This window comes from Colletotrichum chrysophilum (genome assembly GCF_026319265.1).
Source record: "Colletotrichum chrysophilum strain AFK26 chromosome Unknown scaffold_12, whole genome shotgun sequence".
NCBI lineage: Eukaryota > Fungi > Ascomycota > Sordariomycetes > Glomerellales > Glomerellaceae > Colletotrichum > Colletotrichum chrysophilum.
The window spans coordinates 492,954-514,782 of record NW_026517299.1 but is presented as its reverse complement, the minus strand read 5'-3'; the positions used below and the strand labels follow the sequence as shown (position 1 = coordinate 514,782).

At 56.2% G+C, this 21,829-nt stretch overlaps 6 protein-coding genes across 6 annotated transcripts; 2 read left to right on the top strand and 4 right to left on the bottom strand.

Moving 5' to 3' along the window:
* Positions 1-27: 27 nt before the first annotated feature.
* Positions 28-3,168, bottom strand: COL26b_002513 (uncharacterized protein; the record flags this gene model as incomplete). The annotated part of the gene is made up of 1 exon (XM_053175431.1): positions 28-3,168. One exon carries the CDS (start codon positions 3,166-3,168, stop codon positions 28-30), a length of 3,141 nt encoding a protein of 1,046 aa, XP_053040737.1.
* Positions 3,169-4,865: 1,697 nt separating this feature from the next.
* Positions 4,866-6,461, bottom strand: COL26b_002512 (uncharacterized protein; the record flags this gene model as incomplete). Its single annotated transcript, XM_053175430.1, has 1 exon — positions 4,866-6,461. The coding sequence occupies one exon, from the start codon at positions 6,459-6,461 to the stop codon at positions 4,866-4,868; it is 1,596 nt and encodes a 531-aa protein (XP_053040736.1).
* A 4,434-nt stretch (positions 6,462-10,895) lies between these two features.
* Positions 10,896-13,667, top strand: COL26b_002511 (uncharacterized protein; the record flags this gene model as incomplete). Its single annotated transcript, XM_053175429.1, has 3 exons — positions 10,896-11,098; positions 11,156-12,783; positions 12,838-13,667. The coding sequence occupies 3 exons, from the start codon at positions 10,896-10,898 to the stop codon at positions 13,665-13,667; spliced, it is 2,661 nt and encodes an 886-aa protein (XP_053040735.1).
* Positions 13,668-14,779: 1,112 nt separating this feature from the next.
* COL26b_002510 (uncharacterized protein) lies at positions 14,780-18,042 on the top strand (the record flags this gene model as incomplete). Its single annotated transcript, XM_053175428.1, has 5 exons — positions 14,780-15,323; positions 15,371-16,230; positions 16,279-16,791; positions 16,914-17,144; positions 17,179-18,042. The coding sequence occupies 5 exons, from the start codon at positions 14,780-14,782 to the stop codon at positions 18,040-18,042; spliced, it is 3,012 nt and encodes a 1,003-aa protein (XP_053040734.1).
* A 769-nt stretch (positions 18,043-18,811) lies between these two features.
* On the bottom strand, positions 18,812-19,188 carry COL26b_002509 (uncharacterized protein; the record flags this gene model as incomplete). Its single annotated transcript, XM_053175427.1, has 2 exons — positions 18,812-18,965; positions 19,025-19,188. The coding sequence occupies 2 exons, from the start codon at positions 19,186-19,188 to the stop codon at positions 18,812-18,814; spliced, it is 318 nt and encodes a 105-aa protein (XP_053040733.1).
* Positions 19,189-20,517: 1,329 nt separating this feature from the next.
* On the bottom strand, positions 20,518-21,405 carry COL26b_002508 (uncharacterized protein; the record flags this gene model as incomplete). Its single annotated transcript, XM_053175426.1, has 3 exons — positions 20,518-20,682; positions 20,835-21,139; positions 21,201-21,405. The coding sequence occupies 3 exons, from the start codon at positions 21,403-21,405 to the stop codon at positions 20,518-20,520; spliced, it is 675 nt and encodes a 224-aa protein (XP_053040732.1).
* Positions 21,406-21,829: the final 424 nt, after the last annotated feature.

The following is a 21,829-nucleotide window of genomic DNA, read 5'->3' as shown; positions in this document are numbered from 1 at the left end:
AGAGGGCCCGGCAAACGACGTAGCCCGTTAGTGAAGCGATGGACTGCTCTCCCGGCTCTTCGTCTCGAAATTCTCCACCATCTCCAACACCCTCGTCTTCGGCCTCACAACACTGACGACCTCCGCCGTCCTCAGCGTCAGACTGGGCCTCGGCTCAGACTCTTCTCTGACCCTCAACCCGCCCCCGCCGTCGTCCTCTTTGGGCGGCGGTAGATGCACCAACCTCCTGCCCCTCGTCGGCGACAATGATACGCCCTCGGGTGACTCTGGTCTGCTAAACGCCATTGTGATGTCCTCCTCCGCGACCTCCTTGCCCTTGCCCTTGTCTCTGTAGTCTACCACCAAGCCCGCCTTCTCTGGGTCGTGCACCAGCCTGTCTAGCTCGTCCAGCTCGTCTCTGTCCGGGTCTACGAGCACCGCCTCCTCCTCCTTCTCGACCTCCGCATTGACGACGCGTAATCTCTCCTTCGGCACTGTAAACATGACCTGGACAAGCCTCTGCTCGATGGCCTTCTCAATATCCCACTCGTCCAGAGACTTCTGGTCAACATCCCAATCGTGCCTGCCCTGCTTCCTCCTCAGCAGCTCGGCGCCCCCGATGCCAGACAACCCCACGAGACGCGGCTCGTAGTCCGAGCTGACCTGGTCAAGCGACAGCCGCCTCGGCAGATCATCCTCCTTGCTCGAGTCCGACGACTCGTTCGGGTTCCCGCTAAACACCCGCCTCAAACTGCCCAGCCACCCCAGCGACCGCCGCGGCTTGTGCTTGCTCGGGCTGCTCGGGATGTGTATGTAGTCCTCCTCGTCGTCGTCGGGCGACTCGTGCAGCGGCTTCTGCCCGCGGTGCAGCAGCGAGGGCCCCTCCGCCTGCAGCGCGTTGAACGTCGTCTTGGCCGTCGAGTACGTGTGCCCGCTGCTGCTCGACGAGCTCGACGTGCCCACCCTGCCGTCCGTGATGATGGTCAGGTTCAGGTTGTTCGGGCCGGCGCTGTTGCGCTTGGCGGACGCGCTGCGCGTCGGCAGGCTGATGGCGCTCCGTGCAGACTCGGAGACGTTGCTGGCGGTGCGCTCGTCGTCGGCCATGCTGGCCCGCGACCGCATCGACGCGCGCCGCGAGGGCGAGGATCGTTTTCCTGTGTTGCGCCGAGCGGGCATCTGCGCGAGGAGCGCCTCGGCGGCATCCACGTCGGACTGCCAGTCTTGTACCTCGGGGTCGCGCCGCATGAGCGCTTCGGGGCTGGGGGTCATGGAGTTGCGGTTCCCTGGGACGAGGACCGGCACGGAACCGGACCCCGTGGGTGTGGTGAAAGGGTCCGCGTAGGCCGGTGTCGTGGGCGTCACGGGCTCCTGGTTGCGTTGTCTGGCTTTGGCGTTGTCCGGGTCGTCTTCGTCTGCTTCGTAGATGGGGTGGATGTGGCCTGGTGTCGTCAGGGTGGCGGCGGGTTGGTACGCGCCCCTGGCTGCTCGTGGGATGGGTTTGCGAGGGATGAGGAGGCCGGGTGGCTGCTGATATGTGCCGTAGCTTCCCTGATTGGGGGTTCTCAGGGACTCGTAACCCATTGTTCTGGCGCCGTCGTCGTAGGGGTCGTGGCCTCCGGTGTACCAGGCGTGGTTTGTCCAGGGGAAAGCAGACGGATCGTGCCGCTCTAACATGTCGTCTTCCGGGTGCAAGAAGTGGGAAGCATCCTGAGCAAGAGAGCGCACCGCCTCGTCTCTGGCCTGCTTCTTCTTCCTCAGATGCCTCTTGTAGCAGAAGTAGACGAGGAAAGCACCAAGAACGGCGGCGAGTCCCACGCCCAGGCCGACTCCGAGGCCGATCTTCTTGATGTTGTCGTCAGAAGCGCCGCTTAAGCCTGACGTTGTGCCGTGATTCGGGTTCGAGTAGCTCGTCGTCCACGACATCGACGTCATGTTCAGAAACCGCAGCCCGGTCCCGCTCGATTGCCTCTTCGTCTTGGACCCCGAGCTTGAGATCTCGTATCCCCCGTACACCATCATCACGTTCCCGGGCAAGATCGCCGCGCCGTGTCCGAAGATGCCGCCGCTGGGCTGCTGCGTCGGAATCTCCCACGTCCAATCTCCATACGTATCCCCCATCTGCAACACCGCCAGCTGCGGCGAAGCAGCCTGCGACACACTCCCAACCCATCCTCCCATTACAATAAGCGCAGTGCCGTCCTCGTTCAACACAGCAGTGTGCCCAGACCGGCTCTCCACCTCCGCATTCCTCCTCACCACCCCCTTAACGGCAAGCTCGCTGCTCCCCGTCCTCACAGCCCCGACAGTCGCGAAGTTCCACGACTCCTCCGGCAGGTTCCAGATCGCGGCCGAGCTCATGTTGATGAACGCCTGCTGCGTGTGTCCGCCGAGCAGCACATACCGGTTCTGCTGCGTCACGACCCCGGACCGGTTCGAGATGGACGGGCTCAGCGCCGTAAACGAGAACCCAGCCTCCGGGAACGCGGGGCCCTTGCCGGTTATGAAGCTCGCCGCGTACGCCCCTGACGAGCTGCTGCTGTCCGACGGCGCAACCCGCAGCATCGCCTTCGTGTACGTCCCGTTCTCCTGCCATGTCGATTCGTCCGTCGTCGGGCTCAGACACATGCCGCCGAACGAGTACAGCACCGGCTGCGACATCGTCGGCGCCAGCGTCGCCGAGAAGCTGATCCCCGCGCCGAGGGCATACGGCCCGGCGTCGGAGTCGGCAGAGCTCGGCAGCGACGCGGCAGTCTTGGACCACGAGCCGGCGGTGTAGCTCCACACGTCGTAGCCGTCGTCCGCCGCGCAGTCCCCCGCCTGCACCACGATCGTCCCGTTGTCGGCCATCGCGGGCAGGAAGGCCGTCGTCTTGCTCGCGCCGTCGAGGAAGGGCAGGCCGCTCGATATCGTCTGCAGGCTGGAGGCCCCGTCGACTGTCGAGGAGACATTTAACGATAGCAGTTCGACGCTACTGCTGCTGCTGCCTTGGTGGAAGATATATGCGAGGCCGTTGCTGCTGGCGTTGGCTGGTACGCCGGGCTGCGTGGGGGAGAGCAGGATTGTCGTCGGGACGTAGGGGAACGTCTGCTGCGCTGTCACGGCGGAGGACAGCAGCAGCGCGGCGAGGGTGGTCCTCCGGGCGTCGAGGGCCCGTCGGCCATATGTCGTCGTTGTTGTCGATGACACCATCGTGTGATGTGTGTTCGTTTTGTCGCGGGCGCGTATCGTGGTCCCGTTTCTGTGTTGTTCGTATCCGCCGACCGCTATGCGGCAGCCACGTTCATGATCTTCCTCCCCCGATCCTTGCGCCAGTCGTCGATCGCGTTTGCAAATCACAGGTATTTCGTATGCCCTCTTTCACTTTCTCTCCAATGGGTGAGGTCACAGATCTAGAACGCCGTTTCGTCGTTCAACGAGCAAGCATTCTTTCTCTGGTCGTCTCCCGTTCGCTTCCCCCTTCGTCTAGGATCGGCTTCAGCTGGGCTACGAAAATGGGCCTCGAAAAATGCTGCGTTGGACAAGAAGAGAAAGGATGGGAAAGAGAAGAAAGCACGGGGCACGCAGCAATGCGGGAAAGAGGAGGCCAGCAAAGCTATGGTGGGCAATCAAGTATGGAGAAAGAGGATCCTACACTGCAAGACCCCGGGCGAACGTTTTGCGTGTGTCGATGGATTAATCTGGATGACGGGACGCTTGCTGGGATGCAAATCGAGGGGCTGGGGGTTGGGGCGGCGGTGGTGTCTGCGGCCTGCGGGTTCGCGGACAGGATGTGGGATGTCAACAAATCGAATGGTCTGGATGACAGGGGTGGCGGGCAAGCAACCAAGCTCGGGTGTACGTACGCAGTAGCGCGTGAGGGAATAAGAAACCAACCAGACACAGGACTTGAAGAAGGGAGGGAAAAAAGAAGCGCGGCGAAAGTCTGCCGAGCTACCACTCCGTTCCTCGCTGTCTGTCCAATCGAAAGGGCGGCGCGCACTTCTTCGACGCCGAGCAGCTTCTGAACGGGCTAGAACGAAGCAGCAAGAATCGAACGTCCGCGCCGCAAGGTTGTCTGTCTACTTTACCCTAGCGCATTCTTAGACACCCCGAATCACCAATGACTGGCCGTCGAATGGCATCATGAGGGATTGCCATGCCGCGCCGCCGAAGCAGTTCCTCAGAAATCTGCAGGGTTTTGTTTTGGCGGGCGCCGGTGAACATCGTCGCTGGGGCAACGACACACACAGGCAGGTGGGGGATGAATCGGCTCGGGTGGGGTGCGGTGCTTCGGCTACCCGGACCCTTGCTGACCGATTCCGTGCCATGCCGAGATTGTACTAGCCCGCGACCGTCATCCCTGGTGCTGTTTCTTTGTTCCATGTTCCCAATCGTCAATCGTGGGTCGCGCGGCCTTGATTTTCGATCTTTGAGGGGTGGAGGGGAACCAATCTTTTTGGTGGAACTTTGAAGATGGCCGATAACACGGTCGCAACCGCCAACCAAGGGAGTCGCGGCTCATTGCTGCGCACTACCAAACTCTAGGAAATCACATGTTGCGTTCTAAGGTAGGGAGAGGAGCCGAAGATTGGTGCCGCTGAGTTCGACAACCGTTTCCTCCTCGAGATTCCTCTTCCGAGTAGCTCGTTTATTGTGTGCTCTTCTGTACGCCACTGTCCAACATTGTCCGATCAACTGGTCCAATTGCCAAGCTACACCAACGCAGCTACGAAAGACACCATCTCTACTCGTCGTCGTCGTCGTGTATTCGCACAAATGATACGATGCCCGACTCGCGTGCCACCTAGACAATACCCTTTACGCCACCGTCAAAACATACACAGGACACTTTCTCGGGTTGCCTCCATCACCAAGACCCTCGCACCAGGCTCAGACATACCAAGTCCTCAGTCGCTGACACCCGTGGCAGGCGCGTCCCGAAACATGGCGGCACCTAGAGGCTCCGTCTGCCCCGGCAATGGCGAGTACAGGAACCCTTTGTAGCTCTCCGGCAGGTGCGGCTTGAGCTTTTCCAGCTGCGTCTCCAGCTTCTCGAGCTGCTCCATCCGAGCCCTCTGCCCTGCGAGCTCCGCCTCGAGCGCCGCCGCCTTCCTCTCCAGCACCGCGGCGCCGTCCGCGGCCTCCGACGCCGTGTAGTAAGTCTCGAACTTCTCGTTCATGAGCCGGGCCTTCTGCAGCTCCGTCGCGAGCGTCTCGTTGTGCTCCCGCATCTTAAATGTCTCCGCGGTCATGTCATGGTGCTGGATCTCCCTCTCGTCCGCTTCCTCGAGCTTGGCGCGGTACTTCTTCTCCCACTCAGACACGCGCGCCGGCCACGTCGGCGTCACGACCGAGACCACCGTCGGGGTGACCTCGATGCGGCGCGTCTGCTGCACCGCCGGATGCTCGCCGTGCGCGGGAAGCATGAAGATGGTGCTCTTTCCCTTGCCCTGTAGCCGGAAAAAGCGTGTCTTGACGTCGTAGAATACAAGCCCGCGGGCGTACAGGTCTCCGCCACGCTGCTCGTTCCACAGGCGCTCGCCGTACGTGCCGTTTGCCTCGTAGATCTGCTGCTTGATCTTGATCTGTGCCTCCTGGCGGTCCAACGCGCGATGCAGGTGGTCAAAGACGTCGTCGCCGGCGTTGGCTAGGATCCATTTGTCCTGCGGGTACGCCACCTCCCTGCCCGAGGTGCCGTCCGGACCGACCTTGGAGAGCATCTGCATCGGCACGGCGGCCTCGCCGGCGGTCACGTCGAGGGCGTTGGCGTAGCTAAGCTCGAGGTCATGCATGCGGGCCACGAGGTGCTGGGCGAATAGGAGGAATTGGCCGAGCAGGCTGTTGCGGACCGCGACCATATCCTTGGCGTCGGCCGCGGAGTCAGTCGGGAGGAGGGACATGAGGCCGCCCGTGGCGCTGTACTCGTGATCGAGCACCTCGAGGCACTCGTTGGCGTGCATGGCGAGGGCGCTGTGCGAGGCGTAGGGGCGCAGCTTCGTCTTTCCTTCCTCCGGCAAGGAGAATCTCTGGAGGGGGCAGTGATGCTCGGTGCCCCTGGTATCCGACTGTCTCGCGACGACATTCATGAGGTCCGTCAGAGGTTTGTTATGCCACTCGTCGTCGTTCTCGTAGGGCATGCTTAGGTCGTTGAGCCAGTCAAAGGCTTCGTTGTCGCGAAACGACTTGTAGATACGTCCGTCGGCGTTGTTCTTGTTGTCGACTTCGGCGTATTGGCTCGAGATTGTGATCTGAGAGATGAGGACGGCGAGCGACTGAGCATGCTGCTTGAGGGCGAGCAGGGTCGGCGGCACTCCATGCGTTGAGAGGTAACCGCAATTGACATGATCCAGGAGCTGGAGGTCGCAGGGGTTGTCGTGTCCAGTGACATAGCCGCCTCTGTTGATGATCTCTTCCGTGTATCGTGACTGGTACCCGTGAGCATATGGTGTCTTCTCCACGTAGCCTGGATGGGGCTCGCGATGACCATGGTCGTAAGTAGACATTGTGAGAAAAACGTGGACAGTTGTAAGTGCTTCGACTAAACCAGGGATGATGTCAGACGAGAAAGTGAGTCCATTTGCGCCCAAAGAGACCTGAGGCTGGGGAGAGTCGCCATTTTGAAAAACCTCTCTTCATTGCCTTCTTCACTTCTCAAGGGTTGAGACCATCTGGTCGGTGCTGTAACAGCAAACGGGACAAAGAAGCCATTGCGATCTTTGAAGCCCAAAGCTATGGATAGGACGAACAATAGCAATACGTCTCTATGAAGCAATCAACGGCCACGCCCATTTAAGAACAATAGCAAGGGCCAATGCGACCGTCGAGGCTGCGGAAGGATGAGAAAATAGAAACCTAATGTAAGCAAAGACTGCCTACTGTAGCTCTTTCAGCAACGCCCTGCAAGGGAGAAGGTCGTCTTTGTGATTGTGGAAGACGAATGACCGTGTAAATGGAAGGTCATGTTCATCAATGCAAGTGGCTGCCTGAATTTGCAGTGAATTTCACTTTCAGCCCAAGTTGAGGCTACGTCAGAGATCTCAAGCTGCTCAAACATGATGGGATAACTCATCAGGCAGCTTTTGGGACACATTCCCATGAGCAAGATGCATGTCATCTCAACACTGGTCACATGAACGCCACTCGGGCAGGAATAGAACGACGATCGACCCGATCAGGATATAATCGAGAACCAGCGATCCGCCGACCCCAGATAGCCGTCCTCGTGCTGCGCACGATCCCCGGAAATCTGGTCGTCAACGGCTAAACAACGTGGCACCGACGAGAGGAACATGCCGCGATAGTCGATGGTTGGTCGGCGAATAGAGATATGGCAGGTGTCGGTGCTGATTTATCCGGACTTCTCAAATGAAGCATTCGAATAGAGTTTAGAACGGCCGCCAAGGTTTGCAACGGAGAGGTCCGCCATTGGGGCGAAGTTCGCCGGGATATTTGATGAAGGGGGTTGATGACAGCATGGGGCCTGGGCCGGTCGAAATGCGGTCTCTCAGCTGGGAAGGACACACAGAACGGCGCACGCGACGGTAAATCTGCAAGAGGTGCAGCACATCCAGCTGTACAAGCATGGCAAGAGATGCAGCAGAGGCTGCCGAGGATTGCAGATTACGCCGATAGGGCAGCTAGTGTTTCTGCCAGATGACACTGTTATGGCTGTTAGACTGGGCGAGTCCCATTCCAAACTGCGCGCCCTCCCGCCGACCGCACAAGACACTGGAAACAAACGATGGCAAAGGCGAAACGGTGTAACCGACCGGACGGCCACATCGCCAGGGCAGCGGGCGGCTACCGTCGCCCGTTGTCGCGCAAATAGTGGCAGTGACTCGCGGGCTGTCTGATTCTCAGGTGGGCTATCGGTTGTGGCCCTCGCAAGTTTGTTTCTCGTGGCTGTTTGCAGGCTGGTCCACCGTCTTTTTCAGCGTCCAATTTCCTTTGGCAGCTGAACAGGGGTCTGAGGAGAAACTGTCTGTCGATAGTAGCAAGGGAACGGGTGCCAGAATGTGGAGGATTTGAGATTTTCTCCATGAGTAGCGCCGATGGAAGCGCAACCAGACTGCCGGAAGCGGTTTGGCACTTTGACCATGGCCGCTAGTTTTAGGACGCCGGTGGGCAAAATTCGAAGCGTTCCAGAGCGGGAAATTGGCCTTGTCGATGGAGCGAGGAGCGGTGTTGTAGGTTGCACAGATCCCATTTCCCATCCATCGCCCCAATGCCAGACGAAGACCGGCGCAGCTGTCGCCGGTTATTAGTGCCGGCACGGTTGGAGTCCGGGTGATGATAAACGACTATTCGCAGAGAGAGCGCATCGATGTTGGCATTGGCATCTCGATGACGCTTGTACGTAGCTGCCCAGCCGGCTGGTGCTGAGGCCGTTGGTCTGGGGCCGCCGATTGTTTGTCCAATTTGCGATAGTGCGGCGATGTTTTCAACAGAGATGCGCAAGAGCCGCGTGGAAGTGCGTGGTGAGTGGTGCGTGTCGCGGTACGCATATCCAGGGCAGAAAAAAAAAAAACCACGGGCAGGTTGCGTCAGTGGGTGGAATTGGTTTCTCATGCGTTGCTTTCCTCGGGGGAGGCCAAGACAGGTTGATGTCACTCGTCCGTCGTTACTGCCGTGTGGCTGCCGTTGGGTCGGTGCTGGCTTCCATTCGTCTCGGGTGAAAGACGGGCGGCAACGTCGAAACGCATTCAATGGTTGTCGGCAGCGCGCGAAAGACAGGTCGTCTTAATTGGCGTGGCTCAGTAGCCAGCCTCTCGGCCACGGGCGACACATCCAGGGCCCTTGCTTAACTGCGACGAGCCCTGCAGCGAGAGGAGCCGACGTCCAGATTTTGGGTGGTGAAAAAACCTGGAAGTCTGGCCCTGCGCATTTCTGTCTGCCGGGGTCCGGTGCAACATTGCCGGCGGACGACAGCCGGTTCTGGTGGATCACGGTGTTTCCGGTGAGGATTTGGCGCGAATCAGGGCAGAAAAATGAAAGATGACTGTGGGATGTAGAGTGCGCAGAAGTTGGCAACGGCAACAGACCAGACGAACACATCGGATGGTTGAGACGTCCGAATGTCGATGTCGGCAGCAGGTGCTACCTTCCAGACGGAGGCCGCCAAGAGGAAGTTACCTTACCTTAGCACTGAGAAAAACTCTACGGCGGAAGGTAGGTAGGCAGTGTGTTCGGCGGCAGCACCACCGCCCACAAGCCGGCAGTGGTAGCTTCCCTCAGTGAGAGTGCTTCTTGCTGGCAAACTGCAGTCGCAAAGGTTAAGGGCGGTTTCCAATTGCAAATGTAGTGGCCAATCAGAGGCGCAGTATGCAGCGTTCAGCCGGCCCACAACACCTCGACTGGCCAGGATTCGACGATGGTGGGCGCGGTCTCCACCAGATGGCCAGTGCATTGCCGTTCCCAGGCGCATCGACGCCAGGAAGTTGCCAGGGAGCACACCCAGTCTTGCTCTTGCAGCTGCTGCAGCTGGGTTCAACCACCTTCGCACCTCCCCAAATGCTGCTGCCCCTGTCTGGTGGAACCCCCCTCTTCGAGTCTTGGAGTCTTGGTGCCATGCCGTAGCTGCACATTGGACGATTGTCGAGCCGAGTTGGCGCTGCAGAGATGCGTCATAGGCGGTTGCTGCCCTGCCATCAGCCATGGAAGCTCTCTCTGTGTGTCTTTGCTGTCTCTACCGGCCCTGGACCTGGGACACACCATCCCGCGCCTCAGCTCTTGTCTCCCTCCCCTTTACGGATACTGCATACTGCTGCGACTCGACCAAGGTACGCTGTTCAGGCATGTTGGCATGTGGCATGTGATGTGTGGATGTGTTCCTGTATTCCTCTCTCTGTGTTCACTTCGTGAAAAAAAAAAAAACCAGGGGTCCCAGATTTGAGTATCCCATCCTCGTCCGGTTGGCCTCTTTTCGGCCGGTGAAGGACCCTTCGAAATAAGAATAAGGGACAGGACCCCTCTTCAGCCCAAGAAATTCCGTCTCATGAAAAGACAGCCCGGCAGACAGGTCCCATACGGTCCCATAAGGTCCATTCCCCGTCGAGAAGTCGTCAGGCATCACAGGTCCTCCTGCCACCGACTTAATCAACACCGACACCCAGAATCGTCGATCCTCTCCACCGCCTCGCCGTGTCTTTTTTTCTTCCCTCTCTCTTCTGCGTTCTCATAACAACACGGCGCCGACATATCCTTCCTCCCTTCCATCACCCGTCAGGACGGATATCTCCATCGATAGCCTGGCTGTTTCCCGCCAACCCTCGATCGTCAGCCACTGCGCATAGAAAAAAAGGAGGCTAACGCACCTCCTAGCGCACTTCCGTGGTTCTGTGGCGTCACCTCCTTTCAGCACGACGAAGGACTGAGACATTGGGAGACGCGCCCAATTTCCTTCCCTCACGTCACTGTTTCTTCTTTCCTGACTTGGGGAGTCCGGCCCAGGTCCAGCCCAGGCCAGCATCACATCCCATTATTGTGCACCGCTGCACCATTGCACCACCACCAACACTTGCACCGCACCACCAGCCCACGCGCTCCACGCCACAAAGCTCTGGGCAGGTTGGCAAGCTCGTCGCTTGTGCAACTGATCGACACCGACCTATCTGCTCTAATCGGGCATCGTGCCATCTCTCATCTGGGGACTAGGGACCAACTCCCGGTTTTTCAACACCCACAGAAACGCACATATCATCCCGTTCTCTCCCCCCTCCAGCTACAGCCCCTGTCCCTTCTTGCTCTTCCAAGCCCCTTCCGCTGTGTCTCCACGACGCGCCTATTTCCCTGTTTAATACCCGACTTGGCCCCAGGGACCCCCACCATCATCTCTCCCGTCTTTTGACGTCTCTTTTTCCTCTTCAACCACAACTCCTAGAGCACCACTACACCTTCCCGTCGACCTCGAGGCGACCCAATTCGCCAACACCGTCGCCATGTCGTCCGCCGCGAATGCTACGACGGAAAACCAGGGCGAGGCACGGGGTGACACCTCTGGCAGCTCTCTGTCGGGCATGGTTTCGACTCTGGCTGTCTGCGCTCCTATCGCCGGTGTCTACTTGGTAATCTTTTTGATTTTGCGCCGCAGCCAGCGTAGATTCTATGCCCCAAGAACCTATCTGGGCAGTTTGCGTGAGAGGTAATGCCCATTGCGTGGAACTCGTAACTTGACGGCAGTGGACTAACATCGTCACAGCGAACGAACACCAAGCCTACCCAGTGGCATCCTGAACTGGTTCGCGAGCTTCTGGAAAATCCCCGATGTCTACGCCCTCAAGCACCAGTCTCTTGATTCCTACCTTTTCCTTCGATTTTTGCGCCTGTGCGCCTCCATCTGTCTAGTTGGTCTCGGCATGACATGGCCCATCCTGTTTCCCATCAACGCTACTGGTGGTAACAATGCAAGCCAACTTGATGTCCTCACGTACAGCAACATCGACATCAGCCAATCCTCAGGTCTCAATCGTCTATATGCGCACGCCTTGGTCGGCTGGCTCTTCTATGGCTTCGTCATGTATCTCATTATGCGCGAGTGCATCTTCTACATCAACCTGCGCCAGGCCTTCCTGCTCTCGCCCACCTATTCCAAGCGCATTTCGTCGCGAACTGTTCTCTTCACCTCCGTGCCCGAAGAATACCTCGACGAACACCGACTCAAGAAGCTTTTCAGCGACTCGGTCAAGAGAATTTGGATCACCGGAGACACCGAAAAGCTGGACGAGTTGGTGGAGGAGCGTGACAAGGTTGCCATGAAGCTGGAGAAGGCCCAGGTCAAGCTCATCAAATTGGTCAACGCGGCCCGCCTCAAGGCTATCAAGAAGGGTGCCTCTTCCGAGAAGACTCCCGCTCAAGACGCCGAGACGGCCGATGCTGCTACCAAGTGGATTCCTCAGAAGAAGCGTCCTACACACAGACTCGGCCCCCTGGGACTGGTCGGAAAGAAGGTTGACACGATCGACTGGTGCCGATCCGAGTTGCAGCGTCTTATTCCCGCCGTCGAAGCCGCCCAAGCCGATTACCGTGCCGGAAAGGCCAAGAAGATTCCTGCCGTCTTTGTCGAGTTCTTCACCCAGTCCGATGCCCAGGCTGCGTACCAGGTCACCACTCACCACCAGGCTCTTCAGATGACCCCCAAGTTCATCGGCATTCAACCCACCGAAGTTATCTGGAAGTCCCTCAGAGTCCCTTGGTGGCAGAGAGTCATTCGCCGCTACGCTGTCGTTGCCTTCGTCTCCGCGCTGATTATCTTCTGGGCCATTCCAGTCACTGCAGTTGGTTTCATCGCTCGTGTCGATCAACTCGAGACATACGCCTTCCTCGCCTGGCTGAAGAAGATCCCCGACGTGATCATGGGTGTTGTCTCTGGTCTTTTGCCTAGTGTGGCACTGTCCATTCTGATGTCCTTGGTTCCCGTCATCATGCGTCTTTGCGCCCGTCTGGCTGGAGAACCTTCCAACTCCCGGGTCGAGTTGTTCACCCAGAACGCCTACTACTGGTTTCAGCTTATCCAGGTCTTCTTGATTACGACCATCTCTCAGTCGGCTTTGGCTGCTGTCATTCAAATCAGCCAGAACCCGAGCTCCATCTTTTCAACCCTGTCCGAGGCTTTGCCCAAGTCGTCCAGCTTCTACATTAGCTACTTCATCGTCCAGGGTATTACGTTGGCAGTCGGTACGATGACTCAAGTAGTCGCGTTCGCCATCTTCGTGGTGCTTCTGAAGTTCCTTACCAACACTCCCAGAGCTCTCTACGTGAAGTGGTCCACACTGGCGGCGATCTCTTGGGGAAGCGTCCTGCCAGTTTACACCATGATTGCCGTTATCAGTAAGTTCTTGTTCATCCCTCCATGGTAATGCTATTCACTAATTTCAACCACAGGCATCACCTATGCTATCATTGCGCCGCTCATGCTCTTCTTCTCCACCATCGGTATGGGACTGTTCTACTTGGCTTACAGGTATAACATTCTCTTTGTTACCGACACCAAGATCGACACGAGAGGTCTCCTCTACCCTCGTGCTCTCAAGCAGCTTTTCGCAGGCGTTTACCTTGCTGAGATCTGCTTGGTTGGTCTTTTCGCCGTTTCGAAAGCCATTGGACCTCTCATCCTCATGATCGTCTTCCTCATCTTCTCCGTCCTCTTCCACATTACTCTCAACAGCGTCCTGGACCCGTTATTGTACACTTTGCCCCGTTCGCTCCAGGTTGAAGAGGAATCTTTGAACTCCAACGTCGAGGATATTGACCGCAAGGATTCTGGCAGAGGTGTTTCCGAGGAGGATGGCCAGAACGGCACCTCAAGCAACCCGTTCAAGAAGATTGCCAACGTTAAGAACTTCAGCCCGGGAGGAGAGGAGAACCAGGTGGAGATGGAGGGTGGCAACATCGTTACCCGCTTCCTCAAGCCTTGGATCTTTGCCAATTACACGCACCTTCGCCAGCTTGTGCCTCGCGATGAGGCCAGTGTCGACGAGTTGTACCCTGGTAACATCCAGGACAACGCTTACTACCCGCCTTCCGTCTCCAGCCTCCCCCCACTCCTTTGGATTCCTGAGGATGGCGCTGGTGTGTCCAAGCATGAGATTGCGCAGACGAGCAAGATCATTCCCATCACCGATGAGGGGTGCCAGTTGGATGAGAAGAACAAGTTGGTGTGGGATTCCGAGGGAGCCAGACCTCCCATCTGGGACGAGAAGATTTACTACTAAGCTGCATGCTTATTCAACACTTGTAAACCACTTTTGATACCCGAGGGAGTTTGAGCTCTCATTAATCACTGATCCGGTTTGGATCGCCTCTTCTATGTAGTTGTATAATGAGATTGATGAAACCCCTGCTCAGGAAGAACATCTGTGATCGTGCCTCGATCTTGAAGCGTATTTATTTGATTTGTTGTTGATCCATTTGCTGTACTTGGCGTCTGTCTGGTGGCGCTCTGGACGGCTTGAATAGTCACTTGAATTCTCTCAAACACTATACGACTTTGGTTTGCCTTATCAAAATTACTCCGTAGCAAGGCAAACAAGTAATCCCACCGCGTGATCCTAGGACTGAGGCAAACCCGAAAGTTGTTTATTTGTGTTGTGACAACAATGAGAATGGTGCAAAGAAATACCCGAAGCTCGCACCAGACCTTGAAGCAGCGTTTTGGTGCTGAACACGACCCGTAGCCTCAGGATCACTAGGAACTGAAATTAGGTTGGTGACTGAGAAGGAGGACCACACCGGTCACATTCTGAAGCGTCTTCTTTACTTCTTTTTCTGGAGATTCCAACTTTGTCCTTCTCATCGCCAATCTCACCACGTCGACGGTGCCAGCAACAACCTAGTCAACCTTGCTACCCCATCATCCTTCTCGCCGCGACGAGCTGTTTCTATTTTGTGTGTCTTCCTCTACTTGCAAAGCTTCGGAGAAAAAACTACTACAGAAAAAGACTTTTTATTTTTTTTTCTTTCTCCTTCTCATTCTTCGGTGTCGCAACCTCGCTGGCAACTGTCCATTGAGGTCGCTTGGATGGCAGTCGCAATCGCGGATCCTGGCAAAAGCCCAGGCCAGGAAGGAACTCTCGCCGCTATGGCCACCCCACCCCGCCCTCCACCTTCCTCTTTGTCCCACCCCTCTTCTCACGGACGCGGAACCGCGCTTTCGCGCCCCCAGCCGCTGACGTTGTACGAGCAAACGACTCCAACCAAAGCGTCAATCGCTGGTTTATCCCACAACATCACACGCACGCAGCAGTCGCCGTCGGCGAAATCGCGAATTTCCAGTCTCGCCGCGCTCATCAACCGAAACGAAAAGGATAGCCGACAAAATCCTGCGATGGCCGAGGCCCTTCTGGGCCTGGCGCCCTCGTCTTACGGCGACGCGCTGAGCGACAAGTTCTCGATCGCGAAACCCGAAGACCTCCCCGCACAGCTTCAACAAGACCTTGAGACGAAGAGAACACCCACGCGATGTGAGCACGTCTCCGTGACATTGGACGTCCCCTCGACTGTCGAGTTTGCGATCCGCGAGAGCGATGGCGACGCCCAGGAAAACATCGACCCGGCCCTGAGCGGCTTCCGCTCCCAGACTGTCGAAGGTCAGCAGGTCAAGGTCGTGCGCGCGTACGATGCCATTATCCAGCAGCCGCACGACAATCCAGCGATGCAGCGAGCAGTGGCCAAGCATATCGTCGCCTTGCTGTCGACAGTGGACGAGAGTAATTGGGTGGTCAGAGAGGTGTCGCGAGGTCCATATGGATGGACATTCACGTATATGTGCAAGGATTCGATGGCCATGTGGAATCGCCAAAAGGGAAAGACCGCATCCAAGTCGCTCATAGGAGAGTACAGCCAACAGGAGCTCGATCCTGTTATCTCAGGTACGGTCTTTCCTTAATGATTTAGGTTTCTATGCTAACTTGTACAGGCCGCCCAGCTTTCGACTGCCGAGGCACACTGACCATCGCGTTTTCCAAGAACTCGCGAACGATCAACGTCAAGTACGAGCATTCGCCGCTGCACAAGACCGTTGGGGAGATGATTGAGCATTTCCGACCACTACCCCCGGCACCGCCTCCTGTACCTTTGATCCCCGCAGGAGACAAGAAGAAGACCCCCAGAAACCGGAAGGTTGAGTACAACGAAGATGGAACACCCAAGGAGCCAAAGAGAAAGCGAAAGTCGGCGGCCGTCAACGAGGACGGCACTCCTGCGCAGCCAAAGAAGAAGAGGAAGAAGAAGTCAGACGCAAACGCCGCCGAGGCGTCCGCGGACGGCGCGGGTGCAGCGGATTCAACGGTTATGACCAAGGCAGATGCTGCAGTGCAAAGCAACCTCCACTCCCAGGCAAATCTCAACGTGCCACCGGCTGAAGCGGCTAGGCGCCGTGAGGTGGCCATCAGAATGTTGAGCGACAACGGAGTGGACCCGGAGACTCTGTCCACGGAGCAATTTAGCATCTTCGCCAACCAATCTCCAGACCTCCAGAAGGAATCTCTATCTATGCTCGTCAAGTACGGCGCAGAGAGGTTACGGATTGTGCACCCGAATGACGCCGCTGCGTCTTCGTCAACGAGCGCCTCATCAACCCCGCCGCAGCCAGCAGTTCTCGAGGAACCCGCAGCCTCTTCAGAGTCCGAAACCCCGACCGAGGCGAAGAAGAAGGCGTCACGGAAATCGAAGTCAACCACGGAATTGGAAGAGGAGTTAGTCCCAGCCCCTGAAGGCACTCCGATGAAGATGATCTCCAGAGGCTCTTGCATTGGTTGCAGAATCGGCAAGCTTAAGGTGAGTACCGTCGCCAGAGACACCCTTCACCAAACTAACAAGATGCAGTGTGATCGAACAAAGCCTACTTGCGATGTGTGCGAAGAGGAAGGGCGTGACTGCCAGTACCCGCTGGTCAAGAGTGCTGCCACGAAGAAGAAATCTACACTCACGGCCGTTCAAGTTGTTAGTGACGACGAGGACGACGCGGAGGCTGACGCAGAGCCCGAGCCAGAGCCTGTTCCAGAACCACAAGAAGAGCCAGAGCCTGACGACATCGAGACTATCGACTACACATCAAACATGCCCGTCGCTAATATGTTGACTCCCGCAGCCGACACATCAACCCAGGACTACTTCAATTCGGGACCGAGCGATCTCACGTATGGCCAAGGCTCTTCAAACGACATGGGCCTGTCTCATGCCGTAAACACTTATCCGGAGCCATCAGCCACGGTCTCTTTTACGGATCAGCACGCAATCACTTCGTCCTATACGCAACCTGCGCTGACACAGACTGCGAACTACACTCAGCCGACTATGGACACCACATCATATACCCAGCCAGCCGTCGCTGAGACCGTGAGTTACACGCAACCAGCGGCCAAGAGCCCAAAGGCTTCACGAACTTCTACAGCTACAAGGCGGAGTCTGCCGTCCGGAGCTAGAACTTCTACGACGGAGAGTGCTGTCCCACTTCCCAGCTACGCGCAGAACTGGGCGACATCGCCGCCAAAGGCGCCAGCAAATACTGTGTCTCCAACGACGACTACCAGGCAACAGCCCCGCTCAAGCTCAAGGAGGTCTACACAGACCCCAGTTCAAGCCGCTACTCAGCAGTCCAGCTTCAATACTACGCAGCAGACGGCAGCTCATGCCGCTATTCAGCAGCAGCAGCAACAGCACCGCCCATCTCCAACTCCGCAAGTCGCGCAGTCTGTCACACCTGCTCAAGTGTCTCCTTTCCAGGCACCTGTCCAAACAGCTCGAGCTAAGAGCCGAGCGGGACATAGAGCGTCAACGCGGACTCCTGTTAACACCGATCCGCGACCAACTCCGTCTCATCACACGGTGCAGCAGTCCACCACTGTCGATACTCAGCCTATGGGCAACGTGTCTGGCTACAGCAATTACAACACCAAATACTCGGCTACGAGCAATAACAATGCAGCCTCTGACACGAGGCTCGCATACGAGCCTTACACGGCACAAACAACGTCGGCGACCACATCCACCTACACTTCGTACGACAACACGTACGATCGAAGCAGCACAGCCCAAAATACGAACATTGCGTATACGCCGACCAACAATTCTCGTTCTAGCCAGTACCAGACCCGCAGCTCCCAGTCTTACAACAATACAACTCCGGCCGCCTCCTCTTATTCGCAGACACCGACCACGACCCAGCAACAAACCGCGTCCTTGCAGTCGTTTAACATGCGTGCTTCAGCAGCTGGTACTCACACTCGGTCGTCGTCAAATAAACACCAACAGCAGCAGCAGCAGCAGCAATCACAACAGCAACAGCCGCAGCAGACGCAATCTTACGGCTCTTACTCGTCGCAGACGCAACAACAGTCGGCTCAGCCGGACCAGCACAGTTGGTACGGCTTTGGTTCAAGCACAACGTCATCCACGCCGGCCAATGCAGCAGGAGGATACGGCACTAGAAGCAGCACGTCCAACAGCTACGGAAGCGGGACTGCTAATGCCAGTCAGGCATACCAGCAGCAGCAGCATTACGGAGGGCTCAACATGTCGGGCCACAATTACACGGGAACCGACAACGAGATGTACGAGTTGCTTAAGCTGCACAAGTCTGGTCGTTAGTGGCTTCCCGAGGATGGCGTTTGACGACTTATTGCCCAGCAATGATTTCTGGTGCGCACTTACAACCTATATACCCCCATTGTCAGTTTTCGTGGCGGACTATATCTTGCTTTTGTATGGGATTACCAGGGGTTCAGGGAGGTGGTTGTGGTTCATGGGCAAAGTTTCGGGTCTGAAGGGATGGCTAGAGGCGGCAATATTAGCGTACTTCGTGGAATGCTTGCCTTGCCAGTTTCTCTTCTTCATAATTTCTCTAGGTAGCAGATGGCATTTCGCAGACAGCGGGCTTATTCTACACGAATGAATGAATGCCTCTTTACCCAATACTTGTGCTCCTTTCTCATGCTGATAATCTCTGGTGACGACTTTCCTGCACCCTGGTCATATGTTAACAACCTGAAGATGAGAAAGGGTACCAAAAGACGTCGTTTACGCATGCAGCACTGAACAGATAACTTTCAAGTCATCAGATTCTCATTCGGTTGCGAGGTCTAATGTCTGCATGCAACCCACCTCCCCGTCTCATCCCTGTAATGCTGGTGCTCTCAGCCGCACAACTTCCAGGTTCGTACCGACACATCTAGAACCTCTTGGTTACCAGTGCTCTGGTCTAGACCAAAGTGGGAGAGGCTTGGTGTCGTCGTCCAAGATGTCGACTGCGACTGGCCGATGTTGACGTGGTAGTCTTGATATTTAGAGATGTGTCCGGCACGCTCTGGCTGGATGGAAGAATGACATGAGGTGGACTCTGGTTGGGTAGATGAACGGTCTAAGGTGTACGTCCCTGGGCCTCATCCTCCTCCTCCACTACTTCCGCTAGAGGACCGCCTTCTCCGCTTTGCTCGACCCCCTGCTCGAGAATTCTATCGTTGAGCTCCTGTATCTGAGCATCATGGAGGTCGGTCAGAGTCTTTCCGGTGGTCCTGTACATGTAATTTGCTCAGTCACCTCGATGAAGAGAGGTGTCGGAGAGGAGGCTCACAGGACCCTGTCCACCTCGCGGGTGACGGCACTCTGGTTGCGTCGAGCCTCGCCTGACGCGGTCTCTGCCTCGACGAGCACTTTGCGGACATTGTCTTGCTCATTGGGCGAGAGATAGTGTCCCCTGAAGCACCTCGTTGTAGAGACGGACTGCCTGCATGACATGCTTAACGTAGTCACTGGGCGATGCCGCGAGGAGCAAGTGTATACTAGCGATGAACCGAGCTAAGATGAGGTTCCATCAACAGCTGCTCAGCCAAGGCCTCTACATGATTGCCTCAGCTGCAGATATTCCATGTATGGTTAAATCTCTACTCGAGGGTGGCTGCGACAAGGTTAGTGCATGAAACAAAATCGAAGGAGAAGATTTTAGTGCTTAGGTTGTTGAGTTTGACGAGAGGATTAGCTATTGTGATCGGAATAGTGAGGGTTTCTTGTCGCCCTCGTGAGAAGAAAGTTGACATTTGCCTCTAAGTCGTGGGATGAGAGATCTGGTAGCTCGCTAAAACAAGCTAGGTCGGTATAAAGAGATACCTTGAACCTGTAATCATATAGCTCTTGGTAGCTCGTGCTATAGAGACAGAGAAAGCTGTGGCAGCTCCCGTGCAAATTCCTTAGCAAAAGGTCCAGATATCTGATATCAACCAGTGCTACGACAGGCATCTCCCCCTCAAATCCAGTTCAAGGTGTCCAGTTTTTTGGTCACTTGCTTGACAGGTGTTTAAGGCACATGAACACAAATCGAAAAAGCAGATACATCTGCATGTACTCCTAGCATGATGAACAACAGATTGGACTTTGGGCCATCAGACGGGCATCGTTCCCGTTTGGGCCTTCGGAACCAATGCCTCCAAGGCCCCTCAGGCTGTAGAACTCGAGAGACGAGCCCCTCCTTCTTTAATGGCGAGGGCAGTTGTAGTTGTGAAGTAATAATACGACTTTGCAAGTTGCCCGAGTCATGAATAGAGTTGCGGGAGGCAGGGAATCGTGGATCATGAGGTTATATGATGGAACGCCGAGTTGCCAAGGTCAGTTAGCGCGAAAGTTTTCAATTTAATTGAATTCATACTCGATGAACGCCTGGTGGCACCTTTCTTAACGTTGAATGCCCAAGCATCTATGGGCATCTTGGTGGGATTGACCGAGGGTTGTCTTGGACGGCATATGATTCACAAGCATCGGAATGGGCATCTGAGAGAGAGTGACTCTCACAAGCCCTTGCATAAGTATTCGGGAGCGAATTTAGTAGCCAAATATGTGCACTTATGATAAGTATGTACGCGGTTTCCCAATGTGTATGTACAAGAATGTCTAAAGGTCTCGAGGCTCGCCCAAGACACTGAATATGATTCAACCCCCCAACACTTTGTCGGCGTCATTTCCGAAGCTCGGAAAACTCCCCAGACAACTCCTCAACCTGTCCATAATGAAGAAGATGTGCGAAAACCCGTCAAGCGGGTGTTGCGCAATACGCTTGGCCAAAGCCGAAGATGCTTAGCCAGAGCAGGTGCCGGCCTTGGAGGGCTCGCAGCCACCGGCGCAGCCATTGTACATCTGGCACTTGGTCTTGGCGTCCGCACAGACGTTCTTGAGAGTGGCGGTGTCCTTGTAGTTGGCGTTGATGCCGGCGAGCTCGCCACCGTTCTTCGCGGTAACACCCTGATGATAGTTAGCAACCTGACGATGAAGAAGGGGGATAAATACACGAACTTCGAGGTACACATTGCGCTTACACTGCGTCTTGCACTGTTGTTTCCAAGTGGTTAGCATTCAAAATCGTGTTGTGGTGATGCTTGGTGGTGTTGACATACGTTGCCGCACGAGCGGTACAACTTTCCGTAATCCTCAACGTAGTAGTTGATAATGTTGACAGTACCGCAGCCGTTGTGCTGGATAACCTTGTCAGAAGCGTGGTAAGCACCGCCGCCAATGATCCAGGACTCAGTTCCGGCCTTGTCGTTCTTGATCGAGATGGCATCCTCGCAGACATCCTCGAACCAGACGAACTCGAGGGTGCAGTGACCGTTGCAGTGGACACCCTCGGCCTGGTTCTTACCGATAATGGCGTTCTTCAGGGTACCGCCGGCCTGGATGTAGAAGACGGAGTCCTTGTAGTCTGTTGCGAAGCATTGTATCAGATAGTCGGTATCGGTCTCCAGGGCGGGAGGACAACTTACCACCCTCGCTCTGGCCACCGCAGGCACCAGAGCCGCGGTCGAAGCGCTGCCACTTTCCGTCGTAGACCTGACCGGCCTTGATCTCAATGTACGACTTGGAGGACACAGTGCCGGTGGCCTTGGGGACACCTCCGGTGTAGCCGTTGCAGGCGAGGGCGGGGACAGCGGCCAACAAAGGCACCAGGCCGAACTTGATAATCTGCATCTTGATGACTTGTATCTACACACGTGTTTTATAAAAGAAGGAATGTAGTAGTTGGTTTAAGGTTGAGGGAGTGAGGGTTCTGGGCAGAACGAGTTTCCCGAGAAGGTCGGATCAGACGCCGACTTATATACAAACCTTACAAAGACAGAGATCCCTTGTTGAAGAGGAGGAGACTGCCGGCTTCGTTCTCGACCGATCCCACGATTCAGAGCAGGTGTCTAGGCAGGCTAACCAAGACTCGTCGTGGCGCTGGGGTCGACGAGCTAATTGGTCCAGGGTGGAGACCGAGGGATGGGGAGGGGGTCTGCTTCGAGAAGGCAAAGCTGGGCTATTGGTGGACATGAAAATTGCGGGCTCGGGAGATGCCTGTATGGTTCCTTTTGCGCGATGCTAGGTTGGCGATGGAGACTGTCTAAGATTTGCT